The sequence below is a fragment of the Amborella trichopoda genome, chromosome 13 (genome assembly GCF_054954075.1).
Source record: "Amborella trichopoda isolate Santa Cruz 75 chromosome 13, AtrichopodaSantaCruz75HAP2 v2.0, whole genome shotgun sequence".
NCBI lineage: Eukaryota > Viridiplantae > Streptophyta > Magnoliopsida > Amborellales > Amborellaceae > Amborella > Amborella trichopoda.
Window position 1 is genome coordinate 49,542,997 of NC_142348.1, and position 27,986 is coordinate 49,570,982.

The 27,986-nt window shown below is 35.3% G+C and overlaps 2 protein-coding genes across 10 annotated transcripts; one reads left to right on the plus strand and one right to left on the minus strand.

Annotated features, from left to right (window-relative positions):
- Window positions 1-19,454, plus strand: LOC18446006 (NAC domain-containing protein 35). 4 transcript variants are annotated; one of them, XM_020674706.2, is made up of 3 exons: window positions 1-535; window positions 636-934; window positions 19,095-19,454. In XM_020674706.2, exons 1-3 carry the CDS (start codon window positions 337-339, stop codon window positions 19,113-19,115), a joined length of 519 nt encoding a protein of 172 aa, XP_020530365.1. In that variant the 5' UTR covers window positions 1-336; the 3' UTR covers window positions 19,116-19,454. The 4 variants fall into 4 exon arrangements, with proteins under 4 accessions (XP_020530365.1, XP_088712909.1, XP_011627776.1 ...); XM_088856783.1 differs by having other exon boundaries at window positions 45-535; window positions 19,063-19,454; XM_011629474.3 differs by lacking the exon at window positions 19,095-19,454 and adding an exon at window positions 17,844-17,930 and having other exon boundaries at window positions 45-535.
- LOC18446005 (tRNA-processing ribonuclease BN) lies at window positions 18,895-27,986 on the minus strand. Of its 6 annotated transcripts, none has more exons than XM_088856781.1 (6): window positions 27,440-27,980; window positions 26,228-26,294; window positions 25,690-26,121; window positions 22,730-23,070; window positions 22,091-22,232; window positions 18,895-19,457 (listed from the first exon to the last, which is right to left on the minus strand). In XM_088856781.1, the coding sequence occupies exons 1-6, from the start codon at window positions 27,533-27,535 to the stop codon at window positions 19,393-19,395; spliced, it is 1,143 nt and encodes a 380-aa protein (XP_088712907.1). In that variant the 5' UTR covers window positions 27,536-27,980; the 3' UTR covers window positions 18,895-19,392. The 6 variants fall into 6 exon arrangements, with proteins under 6 accessions (XP_088712907.1, XP_006856193.2, XP_088712908.1 ...); XM_006856131.4 differs by having other exon boundaries at window positions 25,690-26,090; window positions 26,191-26,294; XM_088856782.1 differs by having other exon boundaries at window positions 26,191-26,294; window positions 27,440-27,839.

Below are 27,986 nucleotides of genomic sequence, written 5' to 3' on the forward strand. Positions count from 1 at the left end.
GCTGCGTAGGTTTTAGAGGGATGGGTTCTCGCTATTTGTGTGTGTTTTGAATTGTCCTTTTCGCATCTTTCTTTAGCACCTAAGCCAGGCCCGCCCTATTTATTCATTCATGGACCGACTGTTGTCTATGACACTACTCGTATCATCTCTCTCCAAAACAACAGTCACCCGTCTCTCTCTCTCTCTAACAAAAATTACACGAAAACTCTAGCAGATAGATGAGGTTGATTGTTCTTATCATGTGTCCTCTCTTAACTGTAGAATGCCCTTGATTGAGATTCTAGCTATAAATGAGAGGGGGAGGAGGAGATGTTGGTAGTGAAGTATCTGTGAGATATGATGATGATGATGAACAGTATGAATGACGCGGAGAAGGAAGGAGGAGAGGAGGTGTTGATGCCAGGTTTCAGATTTCACCCTACAGAGGAAGAGTTGGTAGAATTCTACTTACGCCGTAAGGTCGAAGGCAAGAGGTTCAGTGTTGAACTCATCACTTTCCTCGACCTCTACCGTTATGATCCATGGGAACTTCCAGGTCTCTCTTTAATTCATGCTCTTCAATTATGGAGGAGCTTCTAATTACTCACTGACTGACTTAATTATGTTCTCTTTCTCTCTGTACATAAATATAACAGCACATGCAGTGATAGGTGAGAAGGAATGGTTCTTTTATGTGCCGAGGGACCGCAAGTATCGGAATGGCGACAGGCCGAACCGCGTAACGACATCCGGCTACTGGAAGGCCACAGGTGCGGACCGCATGATCCGTGGTGAGAGGAGCAGCAGGCCGATCGGTCTCAAGAAAACCCTTGTCTTCTATTCGGGGAAGGCCCCCAAAGGCACCCGCAGCAGCTGGATCATGAATGAGTACAGACTTCCCCAACATGAAACCACTTCCGCTGATCATAATCATCATATATTCCAAAAACAAAAGGTACTAATACTGTTCTTACACACTCTAATTAGATCCCAATTTTAGAAATTCATAAAATCATATTTGAATAATTGAATTAATGTAAAATTAATATATATATTTTTATAAATTCAAATTTGATAAATAAAATATCCAGAGATTTAAAAAAATTCAACTAACAATTCTAAAAACCATATAACATTAAAACAAAGTAATTACATTGATGATATACTAGTCACCATTTTTTAATAATTTAAGTAGCTACTCAACTATAATTCAGAATATACCCAAATTCCCCAAGATAGAGGTATTTTAGTAATTTTGTCATGTAAGTTACATGAGCCAAGTTCCCTAAATAGCTGGGTTCCCTAGGTTTTAAAGCGAGAAAAATATAATTTCATTAAAAAAACTCTTGCTCTAGGTTGCAAACCATAGTAAGTTCTTTTTAATAAAGAACAACTTCATGATATGTAAAAACTAAAAATGAATAAGCTGGGAGCTACTGGTCATTACACTCGAGTGACTTTTGTTTCTCAAATTCCCAAATGCCCTTATTTGTTCAGACATACAAACTCGAACAAGGGTAATTTAGGTATTTTTGATAAAAATTCATGAGGGAGAATCTAGATAAATGATTTTTTAAAATGAATAAGTTTATATAAGGCTGAAGCCCTAAACAATCAAATTAAAGTGCACCTCAAAAATTCATTTGAAAAAGTTGTTTCGATGCCAAAAAACCTTCAGATTTAATCATATTGATCTTCAAATACATGGACCTTAAAATATTGATCTTCAAATACATGGACCTTAAATAAATGGACTTGCAGTCTTGACAATAGTGGATCTTGTAATGCATTATCTCAACCGTCAATTTTCAAGATTCTCAACTGTTCTTAGATCTGCTTGATCTAACTTATTTTTAAAGCTTTGATTGTTATAATTAGAGATGAAAATAAATTTGTAGGCCATTATAAAAAACAATTGACACTAAAACTATAATTTTTTACACTATTTGAAAGTGTGCCTGTTAGTCCCAATAAAGAAAAGTAATAAATAAATAAAACCGATAAAAAACCTACTCGGATATATCCTTAAATCATACGATGAACTTAAGGTTCCACGCCAAAACCTATAGACCAAGTCACCCGGTGACAGGCTACCGTGATAATCCTCTTTGATGAATCTCCTTCACCTATTTTACATCATTCTCTGTATCTTTTCTCATGACGGGTAACTTCTTTTTATAGAGATCTTATTTTGGTTTGTAACTCTCGCATTCAAGGTCTATAGGAGTTGAGATTCAAGTATAACTCTTATCTGAATTCCCTTAAGTGAAGCTAATTAGTATTAACAAGTTGTCACCAAACTATTAACCATATGTAATGAGCTAAACCTGTCATGCATCCACTAATGACTCACATAATAGGATTTCATCCAAGTATTCCTACAATTTAATATATTTAAAAATTAAATAAACTTTATATATCTATAATAGATAAAAAATATTTCTTATAAAGAATTTAAACACACCACTTGTTTTTCCCTGCAGTGCAACACCTTATTAAAGCTCAAAAATAGATCTAAGTATATAGCATTGCTCTAGTTAACCATATGAAATTTCACATTTACTACAATATAGCTTTTAGACCATTATTACAAAAGAAATTGCCCAAATAAAAAGGCATCTTAGGCTACATTCCCAACAATGCCTTACTTGGATGGTTTAGGCTTCGCCCTTATACAAACTACACCGTTTTTAACAACTTTGTTGGTAAAACTGTGTACATGATACCCGAGATGATTTTTTTTACCAAAATAATACAGACCATCCGTCCATCGCTCTTACCCAAGATTTGCAACAATGTTTCTTATTTGAATATTAGGTGTGGAAATACTTAGCATTAATGTTTTTTATATAAAAATATTTTGGTGTTTCTATAAATTTTTTCAATTTTCAATTTTGTGGCAAATAGAAATATTAAGAAATAAACAATAAATAGATAAATAAAAACCGTAGTTTTGCCTTTTCCAAAATCACACATGATTTCTTATTCTTACATATATCATTTCGGATCTTAGGAAAAATAAATGATACTTATACAGATAAAAAATGGGGTTATTTAAAAATTTTATTTTTAATTTTTTAAGCTTTTTTTTTTTTTTTTTTGGAATTACACTGGGGGTTATGTAAGGTGTGAGTAGTAAATAGTCCCTTATTTTCTTTAAACCCAGCCCTATTCCCCTTATGGCCGGGCGAAACCGAGTAAAATTGAAGGAAAACAATGCAAAAAAAATGAAAAAATATAAGGTCCAGCTGGTTAAATTGGTCTGGGCTTGTCTTGGCCTAGCCTAGGCATGTCCCTCGGGCCACATTTTGTGATCCAAGCCCTTGTTTTTTTAGGGCCAGGCCGACCAATCGGACTAGACCACCTCGCCCATTGCCACCCCTAAGATCTATGCAGAAAAAAACTTAATTTTTTTGTTGGAAATTATTCACATGTTGATTCCAAAAATGTTACATCAAGCAAATCCTCCTAGTGGGTACTTTTTTTTTAAAAGCGCTATTGGTCCGATGTCTCAAACATCGAAATTCTATTTTAACCAAAAATAAAAAACAAAACGACAATCAAATGTTGCAATTATGGGACCATTTTTTAAGCCTTAAAAAGAAAAAAGGGGGTTTGGTTCGAATGCTTGAAACATTGCACCCTTCCAAAATAGAGGAAAATGACTACCATAGGGTGGTCCAATATTTGGGACATCGAACAACCCTACTTTTGAGCAATCCCATCTGGACTCTCGGATAATCCTAGAGTTCATGAAAATATAAATAATGTCACGCCTCAAGAATTTAAAATACTGGTATTCTTGAGATGTGACAGTCAAAACATATATACTTCTCATTGATAGGATAAATTTACAGTGGCGAATTCTTACAAAGTAACAAAAGAAAGTTTAAGCACAACTACAGTATCTTCCAAAGTTGATCCTGACGAGCACTCAAAATGTAACCGCAGTTATTCTGAAAAAATATTTACTATAATTTGATGAGTTTGGCTACTCAGTAAGTGATCATCATAATCCTAAAAATAATCATGATTGAAAGATATCAATATTTTAAAAAATGAGATCTATTAACAGAAATGCATTAACAGTTTCACTTTCAAAAAAAGCATAATTAAGTATAATCCGAATAATTGAAAGGCAAATAACATTTTAACGGCAGTGCATAATTCAAATGATTTCACAAAATACCCTACTGGCGTCCCAAGTAGGTCACCTATATACCCCATCAGCGTCTTGATGGGTTCACTTAATCCCTATCGGCGTCCCAGATAGGTCCACTTAATCCCTGCAGGTCCACTTATACCTCACCGACGTACCGGATGAGTCCACTTAATCCCTACCGGCGTCCCAGATAGGTCCACTTATACCTCACCGGCTAATCGGATGAGTCCACTTGCGTACTTAAAGAATTTCTAAATCTCTTTAAACATTCGAAAGCAGCAATATCATGTACTCAACATATCACTGAAATCATTAATATGAATTTCACTTAAACCATTAATAACAGTCACTTTCAATAACATTTTAAAAACACCCAGTCAAATATTTTGGGCTCAAATTTAGAAAGGTAGCAATTCGTAAAAACATTATAGCATAATTGCCAATCTAATATGTATAGAAAGACTCTTATAGAAATTCAAGAATACGGAATCATCACAATTTATGGGATGTCAATTCGCAAATAAATATTTCACAGACAATGCTTTAATCAATTGCAAAAATATCAGTTTTTAAATAATAAGGCAGTCATTTGCACAAGGATTTCACAATGTCTAAATATTCAAAAACAGTAGAAAGAAATCTCACAATTTTAGTAAAAGCAGAACTATCACATTTATTTCTAATAATTTTATTTCTAAAATTTTCTAACAATAGACAAGAAAAATAAATAAATAAATTTATTTCTAAGAATTTACAGCATTTAAAATTTCTAATATCATAATTTTATTAAAAAGTTTATTTTCAAAATAATGAGGTCGCTTGCACATAAAATTTATCGCACCTAAAATTCATGATAATAGGCAGAAATAATTATTTCATTTCATTTTTATAAAAAACGGATTATTTTTCAAAATAATGAAGTCACTTACCTAAAATATTTGAGAGGGAGCTTTCGATAAAAATTCGGCTAGAGAGAGAAAGAGCTCACTGTGTTTCGACTAAAGAGAGATCTTGAAACTTTCTAGGGTGGGAATCTTCACGTCTCCAAATTTAAATTCTTATAACATAATATTATATTATTTTATTAGGCTCCACCTCATACTTGAGGTGCTACCTTAATATTATGTGAGGGACGATTAAGGCCCAGGTCAACTAAGGAAGGAAAAAGCTTAAACCAAAAGCTTTTGAAAGTAGTGATGGTCCCTAGGGACCATCATGCTCATATAGATCATCACTTATTAAAAGTTTATTTTCTCTCTTCTTTTTTTTTTTTTTTTGAAATTTTAGGATTATTATATTCTTCCCCCCTTTGAGAAATTTAATCCTTTAAATTTGTGTACCTGATTACTGAAAAAGATAGAGATATTTTTCTCTGATATCGTCTTCTCGTTCCCAAGTCAACTCCTCTCTTGAATGGTACTGCCATAATATACGGACCAAAGGAATCTCCTTGTTGCACAACACTTGTACCCTTCTATCCAATATCAGAATTGGCTGCTCAATGAAGAATAGGTCCTTCTTGATCGGTAAAGGTTCATATTTCAAGATATGGGATGGGTACGGCTAATATTTTCGTAGTGATGATATATGGAAGACATTATGGACGTTTGCCAATTCGGGTGGTAAGGCAAGTCTATAAGCGACACCTCCGATTCTTTCCAGGATTTTAAATGGTCCGATGTAACGTGGGCTCAGCTTTCCTTTCTTGCCGAATCTCATAATGCCTTTTGTTGGTGAGATTTTTAAGAAAACTCAATCACCTTCCTCAAATTCAAGATCTCTCCTTCGGTTATCGGCATAAATATTTTGCTTACTCTGAGCTGTCTTGAGCTTTTCTCGAAATAATGTTATCTTATCTGTGGTTACATGGACAATTTCTGACCCCAAAAGCTTTCTTTCACCAACATCGTCCCAACATATGGGTGACCTGCATTTCCTTCCATACAGGGCTTCATAAGGTGTCATCTGGATACTGGCTTGGAAGCTATTATTATAAGCAAGCTCAATCAGGGGTAAATGGTCATCCCAACTTCTTGTAAAGTCAATGACATAGGCCCTCAGCATATCTTCCAAAGTTTGGATGGTCCTCTCCGATTGTCCATCAGTTTGAGGATGAAAGGCAGTGCTAAAGGTGAGTCTCGTCCCCATGGATGACTGTAGCCTAGCCCAAATTTAGAAGTAAACCAAGTATCCTTGTCCGATACAATACTGACCGGAACTCCATGCAACCGCACTATTTCCTTAATGTACAACTAGGGCAGTCGATCCAACGTCTATGTCGTGCGAATCGGCAGAAAATGGGTAGCTTTGGTCAGCTGGTCCACAAGTATCCCTGTCCGATACAATACTGACCGGAACTCCATGCAACAGCACTATTTCCTTAATGTACAACTAGGGCAGTCGATCCAACATCTATGTCGTGCGAATCGGCAGAAAATTGGTAGCTTTGGTCGGCTGGTCCACAATGACTCAAATGCTATCATGTCCTGAATTTGTTCTAGGCAAACCAAAGACAAAATCCATAGAGATGTGCTTCCACTTCCACTCTGGCACGGGTAAAGGCTGGAACAACCCGGCGAGCCTTTGATGCTCAGCTTTTACTTGCTAGCATGTTAGACACTTAGACACAAATAGTGCTATCTCTTTTTTCATATTATTCCACCAAAAGGTTTTTTTTTAGGTCCTAATACATTTTAATACTTCCGAGATGTATCGTATAACGAGAGTGATGTGCTTTTTCCAATATAGCTTTCTTTACACTCTCATCATTCGGGACACAAATCCGACCTTTGAATCTTAGCAAATCCTTACTATATATAGAGAATTCGTCTCTTTTTCCCAGCTTCACCTCTTCTACAATTGTTATAAGCTGAGGGTCTTTCATTTGTATCGATCAAATCGGTTGGATTAATTGGGGTTCTGCCTTAATGTTGGCAATCATACTTACCACACCATTAATGGACGGAGCTGGATGTCAATCTACTATTTCCTCTAACAATCTCATTTCTTGGATCATTAGATGAACTAAGACTCCCGTAGATTTTCTACTTAGAGCGTCGGCCACAACGTTAGCTTTTCCTTAATGATAATGGATTGTACAATCATAATCTTTTAAGAAATTCATCCATCTTATCTGTCGCATATTAAAATCCTTCTGAGAGAAAAGGTATTTCAAGCTCTTATGATATGTGTATATTTTGAATTGCTCACCATATAGTTAATACCTCCACATTTTCAAAGCCAATACTATTGCAGCCAGTTCCAAGCATGAATTGAATATTTTTTTCTCATATTCTTTCAACTGTCTCTATGCATATGCCACTACTTTCCCATATTGTATTAATACACAGCCCACGCCTTTATTTGAAGCATCACTATAAATCACAAATCCCCCACTCCCCTCAAGAATAGTTAAAATAGCTGTTGAAGTTAATCGAACTTTTAGTTCTTGAAAACTCTCCTCACATTCACTTGTCAACTCAAATTTGATATTTTTATGTGTCAATCGAGTCAATGGGGTTGCAATTCGAGAAGATCCTTGTACAAATTTTCTGTAATATCCTATCAATCCCAAAAAGCTTCGAACTTCAGTCACATTACTTGGTTGTTTCCAATTAACAACGGCTTCAACCTTTGAAGGATCAACTGAAAGACCTTCCTTTGATATGACATGTCCTAAAAGTGTCACTTGTCCAAGCCAAAATTCATATTTACTAAGTTTGGCATACAATTTCTTTTCTCTTAATATTTGCAATACCATTCTTACATGCTGCTCATGTTCCTTCTGATTCTTGGAATAAATCAAAATATCATCGATGAATACCACAATAAATTTATCCAAAAAGGGCTTAAAGACCCGATTCATCAAATCCATAAATGCAGCCAGTGCATTGGTTAATCCAAAAGGCATGACTAAAAATTCATAATGGTCAAACCGTGTTCTGAAAGTTGTCTTGGGAACATCTTCACTTTTAATCTTAAGCTGATGGTATTCAGATCTAAGATCAATTTTGTAAAACATTTGTGATCCTTGTAACTGATCAAATAAATCATCAATTCTAGGTAATGGATACTTATTTTTCACTGTCACTTGATTCTAGGTAATTGACACACTGGGCTTGATAAAACTTTTATCTAATAATTCTTCCAATTGTTGTTCAAGTTCCTTAAGTTCTGCAGGTGTCATTCTGTAAGGTGCCTTAGAAATTGGGGCTACCCCTGGCAATAATTCAATAGAGAAATCAATTTCTCTGTCAGGCGGTAATCTTGGCAATTCTTCAGGGAAAACGTCGGGAAATTCTCCGATAACCGGCGTGGTATCCAAATTTATCTCTTCCTTCCTATCTTATTTGATATATGCAAGAAAGCCTTGACACCCTTTTTGAAGGAGGCGATTAGCTCAAATACAGGAGATTAAATATGATGGGGAGTCTCTTTGATACCATTGAAATAAAATAATGGTTGATTCGGAATACTAAAGGTAACCATTTTCTTGTAACAATCAATACTTGCATGGTATGCAGAAAGCCAATCCATGCCTAAGATTACATCAAAATCTTGAATTTTTAGGAGTATTAAATCAACTAACAGTTCCTTTTCTTCTATCTTTATTACACAGGATTTGTACACTATATTGGTGTCACTTGAATTTCCCATCGGTGTGGCTACCTCTAGAATGTATTCTAATTGTTCTAGTTCTACCTTTAAGTGGCATGCAAAGTGTGGCGACATAAATGAATGAGTAGATCGATCAATCAAAACATGAGCTACTTTTTGGAAGATAATAATAGTACCTTGAATCACTGATTTTGAGGCCTGAGCGTCTTGCTAGGTGATCGAAAATACTCTTCCCTTCATCTGAGGCTTTTGAGCTATCTCTCCCTGCTTTGAAAGCTGTTGCATCTGTAAGCTAGGACATTCTCTAATCCAGTGCCCCAATTTTCCACATTTAAAACAGGCTCCTGTATTCCAATAACAAGGGCTTGATCCATGGTTTTTCCCACACTTTTTACATGGTTCTATTAGGCTTTGAAGTGGCAAGAGCCTTGGCTTCTTGTTTGCCCTTTCAAGCTGATGTCGATTAGATGGTGTGCGTCTAACCTGACTTTTCTAATTTTTCGTCTTTTGGTAATCTTCAAAATCTTTTTTGACAATTTGGGCTCGATCCACTATTTCAGCATAAGTTCTCAATTTGAAGACTGATATTCTGCGTCTAATAGCTGGTCTGAGATCCCTTTCAAATTTCTTCACCTTTCTTGCCTTATTGTTAATCATATGTGGTGCAAACCTGGCCAGTTCAGTAAACTTGGCCTCGTACTGTGCGACTGTCCGGTTTCCTTGGATTAATTCCAGAAATTCCATTTCTTTTTGGTCTCGAATAAAATCTGGGAAATACTTTTCATTAAATGCCTCTAGAAATACTTCCCAAGTTATTTTCTTTGACCAATACTCCTTTTGCCATTCGCCACCAATGTTGAGCTTCACCTTCTAACATAAAACTGCCAAGGCCACCTTCCTATCATCAGGACATTCCATAACTTCGAATATTTTCTCCAATTGCATAATCCATCCATCAGCTTTCAGTGGGTTTACAGTACCCTTAAAAGAAGGTGGGTTCCATTTCTTAAATTGTTCGATATCACTCCCACAATTTCCCGTAACTGACTGCCGGGGTGGATTGTTGTCTTCCATCTGATGTTGCATTAGAGCAACCATATTTTCCAAGGCTTTGTGAATTCTTTCCATATTAGCTTCAGTTATTCTGGATCTTCACTTCGTCTCAGTCTATACACGCAATAAATGTGATTTTAAGTACATTCTTTTTAAATTTCCTAAGAATCTTAAACCTATTGCTATGATACCATAATTGTCACGCCCCAAGAATTTACAATACTGGTATTCTTGAGATGTGACAGTCAAAACATATATACTTCTCATTGATAGGATAAATTTATAGTGGCGAATTCTTACAAAGTAACAAAAGAAAGTTTAGGCACAACTACAGTATCTTCCAAAGTTGATCCTGACGAGCACTCAAAATGTAACTGCAGTTATTCTGAAAAAAATATTTACTATAATTTGATGAGTTTGGCTACTCAGTAAGTAATCATCATAATCCTAAAAATAATCATGATTGAAAGATATCAATATTTTAAAAAATGAGATCTATTAACAGAAATGCATTAACAGTTTCACTTTCAAAAAAAGCATAATTAAGTATAATCCGAATAATTGAAAGGCATATAACATTTTAACAGCAGTGCATAATTCAAATGATTTCACAAAATACCCTACTGGCGTCCCAAGTAAGTCACTTATATACCCCATCAGCGTCCTGATGGGTCCACTTAATCCCTATCGGTGTCCCAGATAGGTCCACTTAATCCCTGCAGGTCCACTTATACCTCACCGACGTACCGGATGAGTCCACTTAATCCCTACCGGCGTCCCAGATAGGTCCACTTATACCTCACCGGCTAACCGGATGAGTCCACTTGCATACTTAAAGTATTTCTAAATCTCTTTAAACATTCAAAAGCAGCAATATCATGTACTCAACATATCACTAAAATCATTAATATGAATTTCACTTAAACCATTAATAACAGTCACTTTCAATAACATTTTAAAAACACCCAGTCAAATATTTTGGGCTCAAATTTAGAAAGGTAGCAATTCGTAAAAACATTCTAGCATAATTGCCAATCTAATATGTATAGAAAGACTCTTATAGAAATTCAAGAATACGGAATCATCACAATTTATGGGATGTCAATTCGTAAATAAATATTTCACAGACATTGCTATAATCAATTGTAAAAATATCAGTTTTCAAATAATAAGGCTGTCATTTGCACATGAATTTTACAATATCTAAATATTCAAAAACAGTAGAAAGAAATCTCACAATTTTAGTAAAAGCAGAACTATCACATTTATTTGTAATAATTTTATTTCTAAAATGTTTTAACAATAGACAAGAAAAATAAATAAATAAATTTATTTCTAAGAATTTATAGCATTTAAAATTTTTAATATCATAATTTTATTAAAAAGATTATTTTTCAAAATAATGAGGTCGCTTGCGCATAAAATTTATTGCGCCTAAAATTCATGATAATAAGCAGAAATAATTATTTCATTTCATTTTTAAAAAAAAATGGATTATTTTTCAAGATAATGAAGTCACTTACCTAAAATATTTGAGAGGGAGCTTCCGATAAAAATTCGGCTAGAGAGAGAAAGAACTCACTGCGTTTCGACTAGAGAAAAAGATCTCAAAACTTTCTAAGGTGGAAATCTTCACCTCTCTGAATTTAAATTCTTATAACATATTATTATATTATTTTATTAGACTCCACCTCATACCTTAGGTGGTACCTTAATATTATGCTAACGACGATTAAGGCTCACGTCAACTAAGGACGTGGTAAAAGAAAGAAAAAAGCTTAAACCAAAAGCTTTTGAAAGTAATGATGGTCCCTAGGGACTATCATGCTCATATGGACCATCACTTATTAAAAGTTTTTTTTCTCTTTTTTCATTTTTTTTTTTAAAAATTTTTTAGGATTATTACAATTAAAAAACTATTGCAAAACTGGAAAAACTATAAAAGGCAATAAAGGAGGAGTCTGCATAAATTTCTGAAAAATTAGACCATTACAAAATACCCAAAAAAAATAATATCTATACATAAATTTTCTAAAAATAACTAAGGATTTCAAATTATTATTAAAAGTATACCCGTGACAACCAATGTTGTACTCTTGAGCTGTACAGAAGGGTAGGGAGATATCATTCTTGATCAATGGAAGATAACTGAGACCAAAGAACTTTGCCTGGTGACGTACTTCTTTGTGTGTATTTTTATTTATAAATAGGGATTGTCTGCAAAGTATGTGGAGGTCTCAATCATTATTATCTATTGAATTTAAAAATGAGTGGTTGTAAGACTGTTATTGAATAGATATAAAGTTTCAAAAAAAAAATTCATACTTCGTGACTCACCCTAAGTTATACAATTGGAGATCTAATGAGTAAAAACCAGTGATTAAAAAAATGCCGTCCGGTTCGACTCGGAAATCAACAGGAGACGTCTCGAATCGCTCAAAAAATCGGGAAACGCCCGGTTCTAGAGAGAACCGGGAGATTCTGTACAGTGACTCGCCGATTCACTGTACGGACTCGGCAAGTCCCGTGAAGAACACGGGCTGCACAGTGTTCTTCAAGGGATTCTTCAAAATTTATCATTTTTTTATCATTTATCTTGTTTTTTTTGACATGTGATCTAATAAGCAAACTTTAAACAGCTTTATTCAGCATTTTCACGAATTAAATAGTTGAAAAATTTTGTGTTCTTGGATCACGAAAGTTGCATTTTTTGGGTTTCCGCCTTTTCTTGTGTTTCATGCCAAATAGGGCATCAATCTGTCAAAATTTGTAGGCATTTTGATCGTAAAGTTGTTCATCAAAACCTTCTGTTACGAATTTGTGATAATCGTTGAGAAAAACAAAGTTATTTGGAGATTGAAGGCTCGGGTTCACAAAACCAAGTAAGAAGTTTGGGTTTTTTTTTTTTTCCTCCATATGATTAATTTCACTGCATATTATGAAGATAATGAGTTCAATTTATAGGGTTTTTAATCTTTATTGTGTCTATTATGATTTAACATATTTAATTTTATTTAATTTGGTCAATTACAGCATAAATTTTTAGATGAACACAGTGATGTCTGTGGAAAAAAATTTCTGCTGTTTTGTTTTTTTTTTCTCCGCCTTTCGATTTTTTGTTCATGATATATTACAAATAATGTGTTAGATTTCTAGCGTTTTGAATCGTTATAGTGTTTTTTATAATTAGATGTATTCAATTTGATATGATTTATTCAATTTGAGCTTCATTTTTTAGATTCAATGACTGTTGTCTGTGAATAAAAGAACTGCGTTTTTTTTTTTTGCTCAATTTAATCGATTTGAATTGACTTATTGATGATAAAGCGTTCAAAATTTAGGGTTTTGATTCCTTATATTGTTGTTTATCAGAAAATATACTCAATTGGATGTAATTTATTCGCTTAGAGGTGGATTTTTTTGTTAAAATGGCTTATGTAAGATGGTTCTGTGAAGAACATAATTTTTCTTCTTCTTTTTTTTTTTTTTTTCTTTGTGTAACCATGATCGAATTTTTTTGTAATACATGATCGAATTTTTTGTAATCCATGATCGAATTTTTTTTTTTTTTTCTTTTTAATCCATGATCGAATTTTTTGTTTTTGTTTTTTTTTTTTTGTAACCCATGATAGAATTTTTTGTAATCCATGATCGAATTTTTTGTAATCCATGATCAAAATGTTTGTTTTTTTTTTTTTGTAATCCATGATCGAATTTTTTGTAATCCATGATCGAATTTTTTGTAATCCATGATTGAATTTTTTTTGTAATCCATGATTGAATTTTTTGAAAATTTGTGATTTTTTTTTTTTAATCCATGATCGAAATTTTTTTTGTAATCCATGATCGAATTTTTTGAAAATTTGCTATACTTTTTTTTTTATTTTTTTTTTATCCATGATCGAATTTTTTGAAAAATGATGATTTTCCGAAAAGATGTGAAAATCGTGATAAGGTTTTGATTATCATGATGTATTAAACCCAATTTTAAATTTTTATTGTTTGAGTTTGCTTTACTTTTTTTTTTTTTTTTTTTTTTTTCCATGATCGAATTTTTTGAATAATGATGATTTTCCGAAAAGATGTGAAAATCGTGACAAGGTTTTAATTATCATGAGGTATTAAACCATATTTAAATTTTTTATTGTTAAAGTTTTTGTTGAAAAAATTGTATGTTGATAGATTATTTATGCAAAAAAATGCATGTTATTATATTTTTAATGCAAAACTATATTTTTTTAATCTGTTGTTAATGCATTTTTTAGTTGGAATGACTAATGTTAGGTGGCTCTTTGAAGAATTGTTTTTATTATGAATTTTTTAATGTAAAAAATGTATGTTCTTGATAATTGAGTTGTAGCCATGTTTGGAGCTTGCATTTTGTATTATATTATCCTGAATGTTTGTAATTGATATGTACGAAAATATTATTGCCAATAGAGGTATTCTGCAATAACAAATAACAACAAATATGACTACATGAACTACCCCAACATATTATCACTACACATGGTGATTCTTTTTCTTGTTGAACTGTCAAGTTAATTTTTAACTTTTTACATCTTAAAACAGTTGAATCATGTCAAGATCTGCAGAAGACCCTGCATGACAACATGGGGTCAGACTTGATCCCAACAAAAAAGATAAAATTATTTGTAATTACTGTCAAAGAGTGATAAGTAGTGGGGTACATAGGTTCAAGCAACACTTGGCAGGGGTTAAGGGAGATGTTTCTGCATGCACTAGTGTCCTTAGTAATGTAAAAAAAACAGATGGCGGCAATTCTTAATGCTATCAAAGATAAAAAAATTGCCAAACATAGGATGAATGAGGAGATAGCTAGTTTATATATGCCATCAAGCAGGAATGATATAGAAGAGCAATATAATAATGACCTAGAAAAGCAATATAATAATGACCTGGACATGGCCACAAGATTGAGTTTACATGAACAATATCAGAGGGAACATGGGTTTAGAATGCCCGGTGGGTCTAGCTCAGACATGCATGGTGGGCCTAGCTCAGACATGCATGGCGGGCCAAGCTCGAGCATGTATGGCGGGTCCAGCTCAAATATGTATGGAGGGGTTGGTGGCAATATGTATCAAGGAGAATCAAATATTAAAGAAATTGTTTCTAGGTTACCTAAGAGTGCCAGTATTGCAGGTCATGGTCGTAAAGACTCATTTCTCTCAAAGCCTAAGTCACAACAGATGACCCTAAAAGGCATGGTTAAAGGTACAAGAAACATGTTGTGGAAATATGTTGGTAAATGGTTCTACGATAAAGGGATTCCCTTTGATGCAGCCAATAGCCCATATTTTCTACCTATGGTCAGTGCAATCCAGATAGTCGGGCCCGGGGTAAAACCCCCGACGGCATATAAGCTCAGTGGGCCAATATTAGATGAAGAGGTGGAGGAAGTTACAAAGTGGATTGAAGAATATAAATAGAGTTGGCCAAGGACAGGCATTACTCTCATGATTAATGGTTGGTTGAATAAAGTTAGCAAAAAAGAGTTTTTAAACTTCTTGGCCTATTCCCCAAAAGGTATAGCTTTTTTGTCTAACAAGAAGAATCAGGGACGAAGAAGGATGCAAACTTCTACGTATGACTATATGATCAGATAGTGGAGGAGATGGGCGATAAGCATGTAGTCCAGTTTATTATGGACAATGCACGTGCATGTGTTTCTACGGGCAGCAAGTTAATGGATAAGAGGAAGCATCTAGTATGGACGTGTGATGCACACAGCATCGATCTTATGTTATAGGAGATCGGTGAGATCAAAATTGTGAAGGAGACTCTAGAGGAAGCAAGGTTGGTGTCGAGATTTATATACAACCACTCTAAAATTTTATTTCTGTTTAGAGAACCCTCTAAGAAAAAAGAGATAATGAGGCATGTCATAACCCGCTTTGCGACCGATTACTTAGTTGTGAACTCCATTCGAGAATCTGAAGGTGCATTAAAGAGATTGTTTACCTGTGAAGAGTGGTTAAATGACCGCCTCTCGAAGTCCAGTATCGATATAAAAGTAGACAACATAGTCTCAAATAGGCGGTTCTGGTCTCGATGTTCCAGTGTTGTAGAGGCCACTGCTGCCCCTTTGGTCACGGTGTTAAGAATGATGATGCTGACAAGAAAGCTACCATGAGTATCCTTTATGAAGGTATTGAGAGGGCGAAATCAGCTATTGGGGAGAAGTGTAGTTTTGCTAGCAAAGTGATCGAGATTATAGAAAAGAGGTGGAACACCAAATTTGGATGTCCAATTCATTATGCTGGTAAATATATATTTATATCATTACAATGTTTCATTTTAAATCATTCTTTTATGAAATTGTAAATGACATTTTTCTATCTATATATTTTGTAGGTTACTACTTCAACCTAAAAATTTTCTATTTGACACCTAAACATCCCCACAAGATTATGGAAGGGGTCTGATACATTATTGCAAGGTTGGAGAGAAGCCATCGAAACCAAGTAGCAGCAATACAAGAGGTATTATTTAATGTTTGGGTAAGAACTTCATTGAGTTGTTATATTTGTGAGGAATAATGCACTAAAACGTAATATATTTGTTTTAGCTTGCTATGTATAGGGACGCTATAGGATCCTTCGGAACTAGAATTGCCAGGAATTCTCAAACTATGATGGATCCAGGTTATCCCTTCGCTAATATTTTGTTCATTCATATATTTAATCTTATGAATTGTTCTTGTCCTTATAATGCTTTTTGCATTTTAATCCAGCTGAATGGTGGGAGATATATGGTACTGATACACCTCACCTAAAGAAGATAGCAATCAAGGTGCTCTCCCAGACATGTTCTGCTACTGGCTATGAGCGCAACTGAAGTACGTTCCAATGGTTGCACACTACTAAGAGGAATCAACTTGCTTCTGAGAAGCTTCATAAACTAGTGTACGTTTATTATAATTTAAACTTCCGAGAGCGACAAATAAGAAAGAAGCTTGAAGACTATGGGCCGATAGACGTAGACACAATATTTGTCACAGACACAGCAAACCAATGGGTAGTAGAAGAGGAGGAGCCAGTATTGCACAAGAGAGCGTTCCTTGAGGCTATTGATGAAGAAGATCTTGAAGAAGGTGATGAGCAGCATGAAAGAAGAAGCAGCTAGCCAACGTATCCACAATTCGTCGGAGATGTCGGTGATATTGCACCTAATGAGGGAGAGTGGGAAGGGGGTCTAAGAGAAAATGAGAGAGACGATGATTCTGAGGCCACCCTATCGCAGCCATATTATTCACATATCGAGTCCCAACAGCAACAGTGTAGGGATGAGCACGACAATGTAGGTGAGCAGGAAGGATGGACAAGCTTCGGGGATTTTGGATTAGGAACACAACAAAACACTAACACTCAAGGATTTGGATATAATCAGACGCCTGCTAATATCGATGATTCGTTTTTAGATCGAATCAATGAATTGTCAAACGGATTCAATCAATGGCACCAGCGTGACCAAAAAGAACAACAACGTCGTCTGTCATTTTATTTTTAGATCGTATGTTACTAATTGTATGCTTTATTGTTGTCCATGTATATTGATATACTTATTCCATGATAATTCTATGTTTATCCTTTTGTGTGATGTAAATTAAATGCTGAATAGTAGTTCATGTAGGGAAAGAACATATCAATATTCGCATATTCAAGCAAAAACATGAAAATTCTTAATGGAGTACCCTCATTTCTTATTGAATTCCTAAAAAACAATATTTATAATGAATTTTAATATTTTTTTCGGATTTTTTTGAAGCTTTATTCTGACCGATTCACCCGATTCTCGATCCGGATCCCCGATTCACCGATCGGGATCGGTTTTTGAGGTACTCGATCTGGGTCACCGATCCACTTTTTAAACCATTGGTAAAAACAATTGTGACCTTCATATACAAAAGATAAATGGTCTCTTTGTAGAAAATCTTTTATAAAAATTTGAGAGGGAGAGAGTTGATCTTGCCTCTAAGCGCACTCCAATTTGTTGTGGTAATGTACAGATTTATGAGAAAGTGATAGTGGTGCAAGGTGCCAAAGATGCTAGGAATGGAACAATAGAGCCATTCAGTTAAGCACAATATTTAACATTCATGTTACATTTTTTTGTGTATTTAAGAGAGAGAGAGAGAGAGAGAGAGCATATGATAAAATGAGGTTTTAATTTTAGCTCCTCCTATGTCAATAACTGGCCAAATATTTCTTATATACTTGCTGGGCATCAAAGAACTCCTTTGAGCCGTTTTCAAAACTTCCTACATCAAAAACACAAAAGCACAATACCAGTGTTTAAAGACTCGGCCCAGTACACTTGCAATCGGCCAAGTAACTCCGCCTGTGGCCGAGGTGACTTCCAAGGGACAAGTCGACGCCATTTAAAATTGATTCAAACTGTTAATTTTTGTTAGAAAATCACTTTAATGATTTAGAAATATAAAAATCTCATCAAATGTTTTAGAAATATGTTTTTAGATCATTTATATGATTCTATTGATGATTTAGGATGTTTTATCCCAACATGCTCTTTTTTTAATTGGACACGATTTTTATGAGTCATGTAGAAATAAGTCACCTCTTAAAAATCTATTTTTGAGGTGGATTTTTTAATCTAATTTGAAAGACATATAATCTCCAACATGGAGATCATGAATATGAAAAAATAAATAAAATTTGAAAACTCAAAATTATTATTTTTTGCATTTTTTTTATTTAATTTTTTTTTTACTAGTGCACTGAACGATGCATGTCCAAGCCTACTCAAAGTCAGCCGAGTTACTCGGCTTGAAACATTGATAAGACAACATAAATTAATAGTCTAAATATGTTATTATACAATGGAAACCTTAAACAATTGGTTCTCCACCATGACCCTCGTTTCCAAATTTGAACATTGGGACCCAAAAGGATCCCTAGAAAGTCAATTATGGAAAAATGACTGCAACATACAAAACAAACATAAAAGAATTAACCCACACATCAAACCAACCAAACTACCACTCTTTGAATCTAAAAGTTTCATCTCTAATTTTCACATTACCAACCGAACTACCACTCTTTGAATCTAAAAGTTTCATGTCTAATTTCACATTATAATCAAGAGAAAGAATACATTTAATTATCCTTATTTTTCTCTCATTACATGGCCATATGATATATGGGTAGAGATTATTGAAAATATATAGTAAGGTCACCAATCATTTCTCTAAGTTATTTATTGGGCAGTGAGGGGTTATTAATTGGAGGGGTGGTGCTAGGTGGATCATAATCAACATTAAAGGATGCGAGAACAACATCTTCATTTGCCCTATGGGAGGGTGAGGGATTATTAATGGGAGAGCTGGTGCTTGGTGGATCATAATCAACATTAAAGGATGCAAGAACAACTTCTTCATTTGCCAGTCATGGTTTTTCTCTTCAACTCCTGCCCTCTCTTTCATCACTGTCTCTATCATCGCTATTTTCCTCCCTTTCAAACCTTTGGATTCCACCATAAAATCCTGCAATTTATTTCTTCCATGAGAGAGAGAGTATGGAAGAACAGTGGACATCCACTTACTCGTTGAACAGCTGGCAGTTTTCGTCAGTAATTGGAATCTTGATTTCTTGTGCCTTAACCACTGCAAAAACGGGATAGAATAGACGGTGTTGTAAGAAGAATGAAAAAGAGTGAGAGTGAGAATGATAAGATTTGCCCAAAAGACAGAGACGAAAGAACGATATTTGCACTGACAAAATAGAGACATTAGAATGCGAGTTGTACAGTATTTCGAAAATCGACTCGATCAAGATACTCGGGCTTTGGGTGAGTATTGGTTACTCGCCCAAGTTCAGCTCACTTTTTTTTTTTAAAAGAAAATGAATATAATTAGCAGGAAACCGTAATAACTGTGAATAACATTCTATGGGAAAATACTAGCGATACGTGAAAACACAAGATCAAACACATATCTTTTCAGTGTAGAGAACAGCAAGATATTAGAGCACTAGAGTTGCCTTTGTTTAAGAGAGAGAGCAATTTAGGAAGGAGAAGATTGTTTGTGAAAAGGTTGTATTTTGGGAGTAAAAACGATTTCCATTTATAAATTAAATGCGTTTTCAAGTAATGTATTGGAACTTTTTAATGCATTGCGACTAGGGCTGAGAATGGGTCGAATAGGTTAAAGATCCATCAGGATATGAATTTGGATTTGAAAAACATACATGGTAGCTGGATCCAAATCCAGATCGGATCCAAATCCAGATCGGATCCAAAATCGGATCTGAATGATATATGGGAGTTGGATTCACATCCGATCGGATCCAAAAAATTATATCATATCTATAAAATAATATAAAGCAACATACAAACAGAAAATATTATTATGTGTATATATATAGGAAAAAGATTGGAAACGCCTGCTTGGGTATGGGCTAGGAATGCCAACGGCCTCGATTTTCAATCCCATATCCCACGGCCTGTGTTACTTTTCTCTTGGCTCTCTCCGGTGTGCAAATTAATTAACATACCATCTCTCTCCCCTTCCTTCCTTCCTCTGCATACGATCTCTGCATCTCTCTCTCCATTTTTCTCCACCCCTTGTCTCTACCACGTGTTACGAAAAGCAAGGAGAAAAGTACCGTGGCCGTGGATATGGGATTGAAAATCGAAGCTGTTGGCGTTCCTCTTGGCCCATACGCGAACAGGTATCTTTTCCCTTTATAAATTCCACTACATTTGATATTTTCTACATATCACTTGCCATAATGTTACTAAATTTTCTTTTAATAGGAAAAGGGCAGGTCAACTTCGTTTTTTACGAACAAACTTCATGGCATGAACATTCGATCTCCCACTTCAACGCAGGGAGTCTTAACACTGGGCAGATTAAAAACCATTTTTGATTAATTTGTGCAATATCCCTCCAAACAACTGTTAATTAAGAAAAGGAATTATTAAAAATATCATTTCCTTTTTGAAAACTACATCCATATCCATCATTTAACTTTCTATAAAATGAGACCATTTATTTTTAATACAAAATAGTCACAATTAACTACAATCATCCAATATGAAATTTAAAAGCTTGGACGTAAAACAAAATTCGAAAAAATTTCTTTTGAAGTTTGAATTTGTTCAATGAAATAATTACAGCCACCCAATTTCATATCCAAAAGTCCAGATAAATATCACCACCTTGTACCAAAGATAAATGATCTCATTCTATACTTTCCCTTCCTTTACCAAGAATTCCATACACAGGTCCAACACCCAACACTCACGGCTCAAGTTATTTTATAACCCACTACGGTATTAACAATACTATGATGGTTCAACGTTCTGTTCTACATCACGGACCATCAGAGTATGATTAACGCCACAATGGTCCCTATGATCAAATCAATAAACATATGGTCCAAAGATCCTTGAATCATTAATGGGGTCGTGATCATCATTTTAGGACATTTGACCATGACGGTACCATTGGTACCATTATGGTCCACAAACTGAATTGGGTGCTGGATCATCAGAGTTCCTAAGAACCATGAAGGACATTTTTGGCAAAAACTTAAAAAAGTTCAGACGAAAAACTTTTAAGATATTTTTCAAATTTATTTCAAAAAGAGATATTTCTCGCAATTACTCTTTAAGAAATCTCCCCAAAAAAACTTGCTTTCACATTCATTCCCCCTTTTTATGAATTTTTTATTTTTCCCAAATCCCCCCTAGATCGGACCTAAAGGTCTGAAGTTTAAAATAATCTTCAACCTATAGCATTTTGACTAAAAATCATATTTTAGTTATTGAAAGTCCAAAGTTGTTCCGAACCTCAACTTTGTACCTCCAATGCCCAAAGTCGTAAAGCTTAAGAACGTTTTGTTGCAGGAAACAAATCCAAAATCTAGGTTTGCTTTCTGCACTCTTCTTAACCCAAATTTGGATATTGCTGCCAACAGCTGGTGCTCCACAATTTGGTCACCTACTGTTACATACTCGTGTGTGTGTGTGTGAGAGAGAGAGAGAGAGAGAGAGAGAGAGAGCTCCACAATTTGGTGCTCTGCTCTGACAAACTGCATTCTGTGTGTGCATGTGTACAAGTATAAGCGTGTTGTGGTGTGTGTGTGTGAGAGAGAGAGAGAGAGCAACCCATCACTAACAGAGATGAAAATATAACTCTAAATGTAAGACAAAATGGTCAGTAATTCTCGGCAACAGGCCTAGATGGGAAGAGCCTAAGAAGAAAAGTTGTCAAGGACCACAGGCATACAATACCAAGCAATTGAAGGACAACCAACGTGGCTATTAGTGCTCCTCTTCTCTCTAACATCACTGGAGACATTGCTGAACCCCTCATCAAAAACATGATTTTTTCAATGAATAATGCAGCTTTGCTCAATTGAAACAACCTGTACACCTGCAAATATCACATTTCCAACTATTTAATTCCCCATAAGGGAAGAAAACCTTAAAAATACAGCATATGTGAAAACAACCAAAATTAAGTGCTAAAGTCCCACTCTCTAAGTTGGGGGACAGAGAGAAGTAGGGACTAGTCTCAATGACTGGCACCCAGGCCTGAGAGAGAGAGAGAGAGAGAGAGAGAGAGGTTCACAAGATAAAATAGATGTCTTCAATCATTTTTTCTCTCTCCAAGAATATGAGTTCAGGCTTATGTGTGTGTGTGAGACAGAGAGGTCCTTAATAATGAAACAGGTGTCTTATCAAGTTTCATCATCTCTAACAAAATAAATGAAGTTTCTCATTGTTCCAAAGTCCATAACCACATTGTTATCTTTATAAAACCGGAAACATTTAGGTACCATTCTTTGAACTAAGTGACTTGTTGTGAGTGTCTATCTGAAAGAAAAAGAAGACTATAAGCATGAAAAACCCATGACTGTCTCAAATTACCTCAAATATAATCGGCACAAGGGGCCAAGAAGATGACTGCTTTCTGCTAAGATAAATCTCAAAGGCCAATTGGGCCATGCAACCGAGTAGGAAAGGTCCCATTGCAACAAGGGAAGCCACACGAAGCACTGGCCACATAACATAAAGGGCCATTGTAGGAGCAAATACTTTGAATCCCATCGATAGGAAAGCAGAATGGAGGTAACCTCTGAGGCCCGTGATAAGGCTCCATCTCTTTGAGCTGAATTGAAGATATGGCCTCTGCACATGATCTGTTATGACTAGGAATGTCGCCAATCCAATATAAAACATGACCTCAGAGCATAGAGTGGTTATAATGCCTACACACACATGAACGTCCCGAACAATGAGTCCATAAAACCTTGAATGATAAATAAAAGTTATAAGTTCAGCGCAAGCACGCACACATGGACAAAGACACATACAAGCACGCACACATGGACAAAGACACATACAAGCACGCACATGCATGTACATGCACGCGCAAACACACACGCACGCACACATAGGGAGAAAGAGAATACAGTTATATGTATGTGCAACATGTAAACATGAGTAAATTACGGAAACCTAGCACCTAGGGTAGCATTTTGGTTTTCAGCACAAGGAAATTATTCTTCATGGAAGTTTATTTTGATAATGCGAGAATGGAAAATTTCAAGGAATTAATTTACAAATGAGATGGCTGTGGTCTAGAAAACTTTAGCAGGTTCCATTGCACAAGTGGTATCCAAAGCGCTCAAGTTTAAACCACTCCCTCCTAGATGGGTTTAGCACATAAAGGATCATTCTCATTAAACATAAAATGTTGGGTGAACAAGGCTTCCTATATTCCATAATGCAAATGCCCTTCAGGGATCCTACAGATCACTTGTTCTATAAAGTATGATCATCTCTTTTCTCCATGTCCATACGGATTCCATTGGTGATGGAAACTCCATGGTCCAAATCAGGGATGACAATGTGAGGAATAGCTGTTTGGCAATCTTTTCCTTTTTCGTAACTCTTTGACTCTTATATACGTCTCCTTGTACTACTTTAGGAATCATTAAAATTCCCACTAAAAAAAAAGTTGCCATGCTAAACGTCTTTTATAAAATAATAATGGCTCATTGAAAGAAAGTCTCTTTTTTTTTTTTTTTCCATTTTTTGAATGCTAACTTGGAGCTCAGTTGGAATGGAAGTCTAGATGTCAAGTTGTGGCACCCACCACCTTGACCACCTCTGCCCAGAGCCTCCCAAAAGACGAAACAAAATATATATATAAAGCATGTACACACTATATTCTGATGATTATATAGACAGAATTAGCTAAACAATACATCCATGGTACAAGAGAGCAGTAATATACTGTGCCTGTTGCACTACATGCGATATCACAAGACTTAATTTGCCAGAGTCCCCAGCAAAAGCCTAACACAATGGGGACAGCACTGAAATGTAGAAAGTGGAATAGAGATGAAAAAAAGGCAGAGGGTTCTATCCATCTCTAACCTATTAAAAGGGAATGAGTGACATCTTAACAGGGAATGGAGCAGCATCTTGCATAGTTGCACTCCATATATTGGTCGTTGGCGAACACTGCCAAACACTTGCCAAAAACTCCCCAATGACCACTTTGAAGCTCTTAACTATATTGCATATTTTATGCAATAAAAAGCCCTTTACTTTCCCAGAGTAACCTATAGTTAATTAGTTTTATGGTACAGATTTATAACTTCACATATACTGCTAAGTTACATTATAATTTTATATAATGTTTAAACATCTGACTCCACCGAGTTACTCGAAACCAGCACCAGAAACCTGCCTGATCCGGATGACTCCAACTTGGACAACTTGTGTCATGATAGAGTCTTTAAAAAAAAAAAAAAACTGAGATTCTGTTGAGAATATTGACGGAGTCTAGATTGGTCAAACTCAGAACTCAGCGACCGACTAGGATTCACCCCCTGCGAGGTTGCGTCTCCAAATCTGTGTTTTCCAAAAGTTGGTTATACAAGAAGAACATTTTTAGAATACGCATAATTGGGCAACAAGTCCCTGTTTATATTTACCTACTATGTACCTACTTACATGCAAACTATAGTACATGAAACTTACATTTTGAGTTACAAGAATCTTTTCGTTCTTTTTTTATAAAACAGATTCTGGCAGTTGTACCATGTTCATGAAGCATACAACCAAAAGGACATAGGCCCACAAATACTTTGTTGAAATAAACAATGAGTGATTCCCTTTGTGTGGTAAGCAAAGGATTCAGCTCAGACATTGTGTTTGAATAGAAGAGCGGCATACCATCTAGCCATTGTGCCCAAACCGTAGAATTTCTTTGAAGTTATATGCCGATTTTCTTTATGTAATTCAGATTTTATCTGTCTCTGTTCATGCTGTCTATTATTTTTTGTTAAAATATGTCAACAGATTGGCTTTTTTGGGGTCGACACAGTCCTGTACTGGGCACCAACACCCCTGACGTGTCAATGAACACTTTTTTCCGCCCCTTATTAGTAAAATGTCAATGAACAGTTACTGTATTAATTTGATTAACAATAGTTCAACCCATGAAAAAACAAATTTTTGAAAGAAGAATATTTTCAATAATATTAATAGGCACAAATTCTAAATATAACAGCAAAGATGTTTATCCATTTAAATGCAATTAAGTTTTTTTTTTGAGAGATTTAAATGCAATTAAGTTTGTTCTGCATAAACCAATAACCGGTAAAGATGCACATCGAAGAACTTTCTTCTCAACAATCTAGAGTAAAAGTAGGAACCCAAGCACAAACATGAACATTTCAATTAGAAGAACCATATATAAATAAATTTAACAAAAAACAATCAGTCAACATGCAATCCTAAAAAGAAAAAAATTGAGTGCACAATAAAGTACAGATCGGATTCTAGTTGGGAAAGAAAAGGAAATAGCATGTTACCTGACAAAATTTCATCCTGAAGAACCGATTCCACAAAATTCCCAATGTAAAACTGAGGAAGCACCAGTGAGGATATCAAAACAACCGGCCCCAAAATCCAAAGGAAGGAACCAGTCCCTTCCTTGAATGGCGAGGAGATTAATTGCCTTTCCTCTACATGTTGATAAGTCAAACCGCAAAAAGAAACAGAACCAGGTTTCCCATTAAAAGGTTCTCGATAGTTAAAGTTTTCTCTCTTAGCAACAATCCCCATAATAGGTATGTTTTCTGACTCTAACTTTGTTTCCACATCTTCAATAGCAACAGGATCAATGACCCCAGTTCCATCTTTTTGATTGGGTAAATAGAAGACAAGGGGTTTTCTACTGGACCTAGAAGATTTAGTAATATGCATGGCCCCACTGTCAAAGGAAGCGATTGGCATCAGGGAACCTGAAAAATGGAGTAATTATCCAAGAAACAAAGAGAAATAGATGTAAGCATGTAAGAAATTCAGCTTACAATTGAACAAGTGCCAGAAATTCTTCAATCACTTTACATTTTGTTGAGGTCCTAACTGATATGCTCTGACTTCTCACGTTTGCAGATTTTCCATTTATCTTCGGCTGAGAGGAACACAGATTTTAAACTTTGTTTCAGTATTCAAATTAAATTCAATAACCAGTACAATAGAGTTTTCCACGCCTTCTCAAGGTTAGATGGGCTCTCCAAGTAATTAACTTTGCCATTCATATGATTTAAGGCATTGATCTGCCAATTACTTTCATCACAAAAACCATTGTAATGATAAAGAAAATCCATGTTCTATATGCTATGCCCCCACAATATTATAATCCAATTCAATTAAATTATTTTTGAATAACTCATATTGAGTAAATAACCACGCAAACAAAACCAGATAAAACTAAAACAAAATAATGATATTGATTTTTAGTAAACAACCATGAACTCAATAAATATTTCTACCAAATAATTGAAAAAAGAAAAGATTCTTGATCAATACAATCAAATGTTACAAAGACAGCCAACATTGCCCCCAATTAGCTTCATGACACACAAACAAGAAATTGTTAGGATGATGAAGAAAAATCACAGATGTAACCAATTATGAGGCCTCTGACGAGATTTTCATATGATGTGGGCCTCGAAGGATTATTGGAAAACAAAAAACTAGTAATTTGAATAAACTTTTGTTGGACATGTTACTAAACCATGTTTAGGGATATACTCAAAATATAATGAGTAGAAGAGGAGCAGAGGTGATTTGTACCTCTATTTCATAAGCAAGACAAATTAACATCAAAACAGTGGCAAAAGCCTAACAAACGTCAATCAAATCAGAAGCATTGGATAAAAGAAAAATGTTAAGAAACAAATACAAAAAAAACCATAAATAATTATGCATACACTTATCAAATTCCATGACTCTTCCATTCACATTTTCACACTAATCACTTACATTAGAACAACAATTATCGAAGCAATTAACTCGAACAAGCTAAAATAGAGGCAATCAAAACCCTAATTTCAGTGAACCGAAAGCAGAATAGAACCCTAAATAAGTAACAAGTAACCCAGTAACAATATTGCAAGAAATCAGAGCAGATGGTAAATTCAAATGTAGAAAAAGCACCGAAACAATACAGACCAAAGCATAATTTCAAATTTAGAACGAAACGCTAAAATTCGAATCGTAAAGACGAGCAAAACATGCATTTTCTCTTAAGAGAAGATTCAAAAGTTCACTTACAGTGAAATGGCAAATGGGCGGGGTTTTGTTCTTGTTCCATGAGGAAGGATTTTGCAAGGGAGGAGCATAGCAGGGTGGAGCACTACTAGCCCTCATACTCTACTCGCACCGCAAGAACCCTAAACCCTAATAACTCTTCTTTCATCATAAAATTGAAAACTAAAAACCCTGGCCTGTATTTGCAAGCCCCAAAACTGGGGCAGTACAGGTGTGCCTTCTTTCCGAAACGTACGTATTGGGGCTTTCTGTTGGTGCCACGCGGGTTCAGACACTATTATGGTCCTGCAGCGAAGACACAACACGTAGGGTTGATAATGGTCTGAGCCGGGGCGACCCAACGATGGCCGTAGCTCGGCCCTAGTCCCCATAGGGGCAGCCTAGGCCCTGCCCGGCCGCCAAAGGAGCTTAGTCCGGGCCAAACCAATATAAAAGAAAACAATTTGCAAAAGATGGTTGGGCCAGGCTGAACCGGGCCAGTGTTGGCCCAAGCGCCTAGCCCAAGCCTATAGGTGCCTAGAAATAAAGAAAAGAATAACACAAAAAAGAC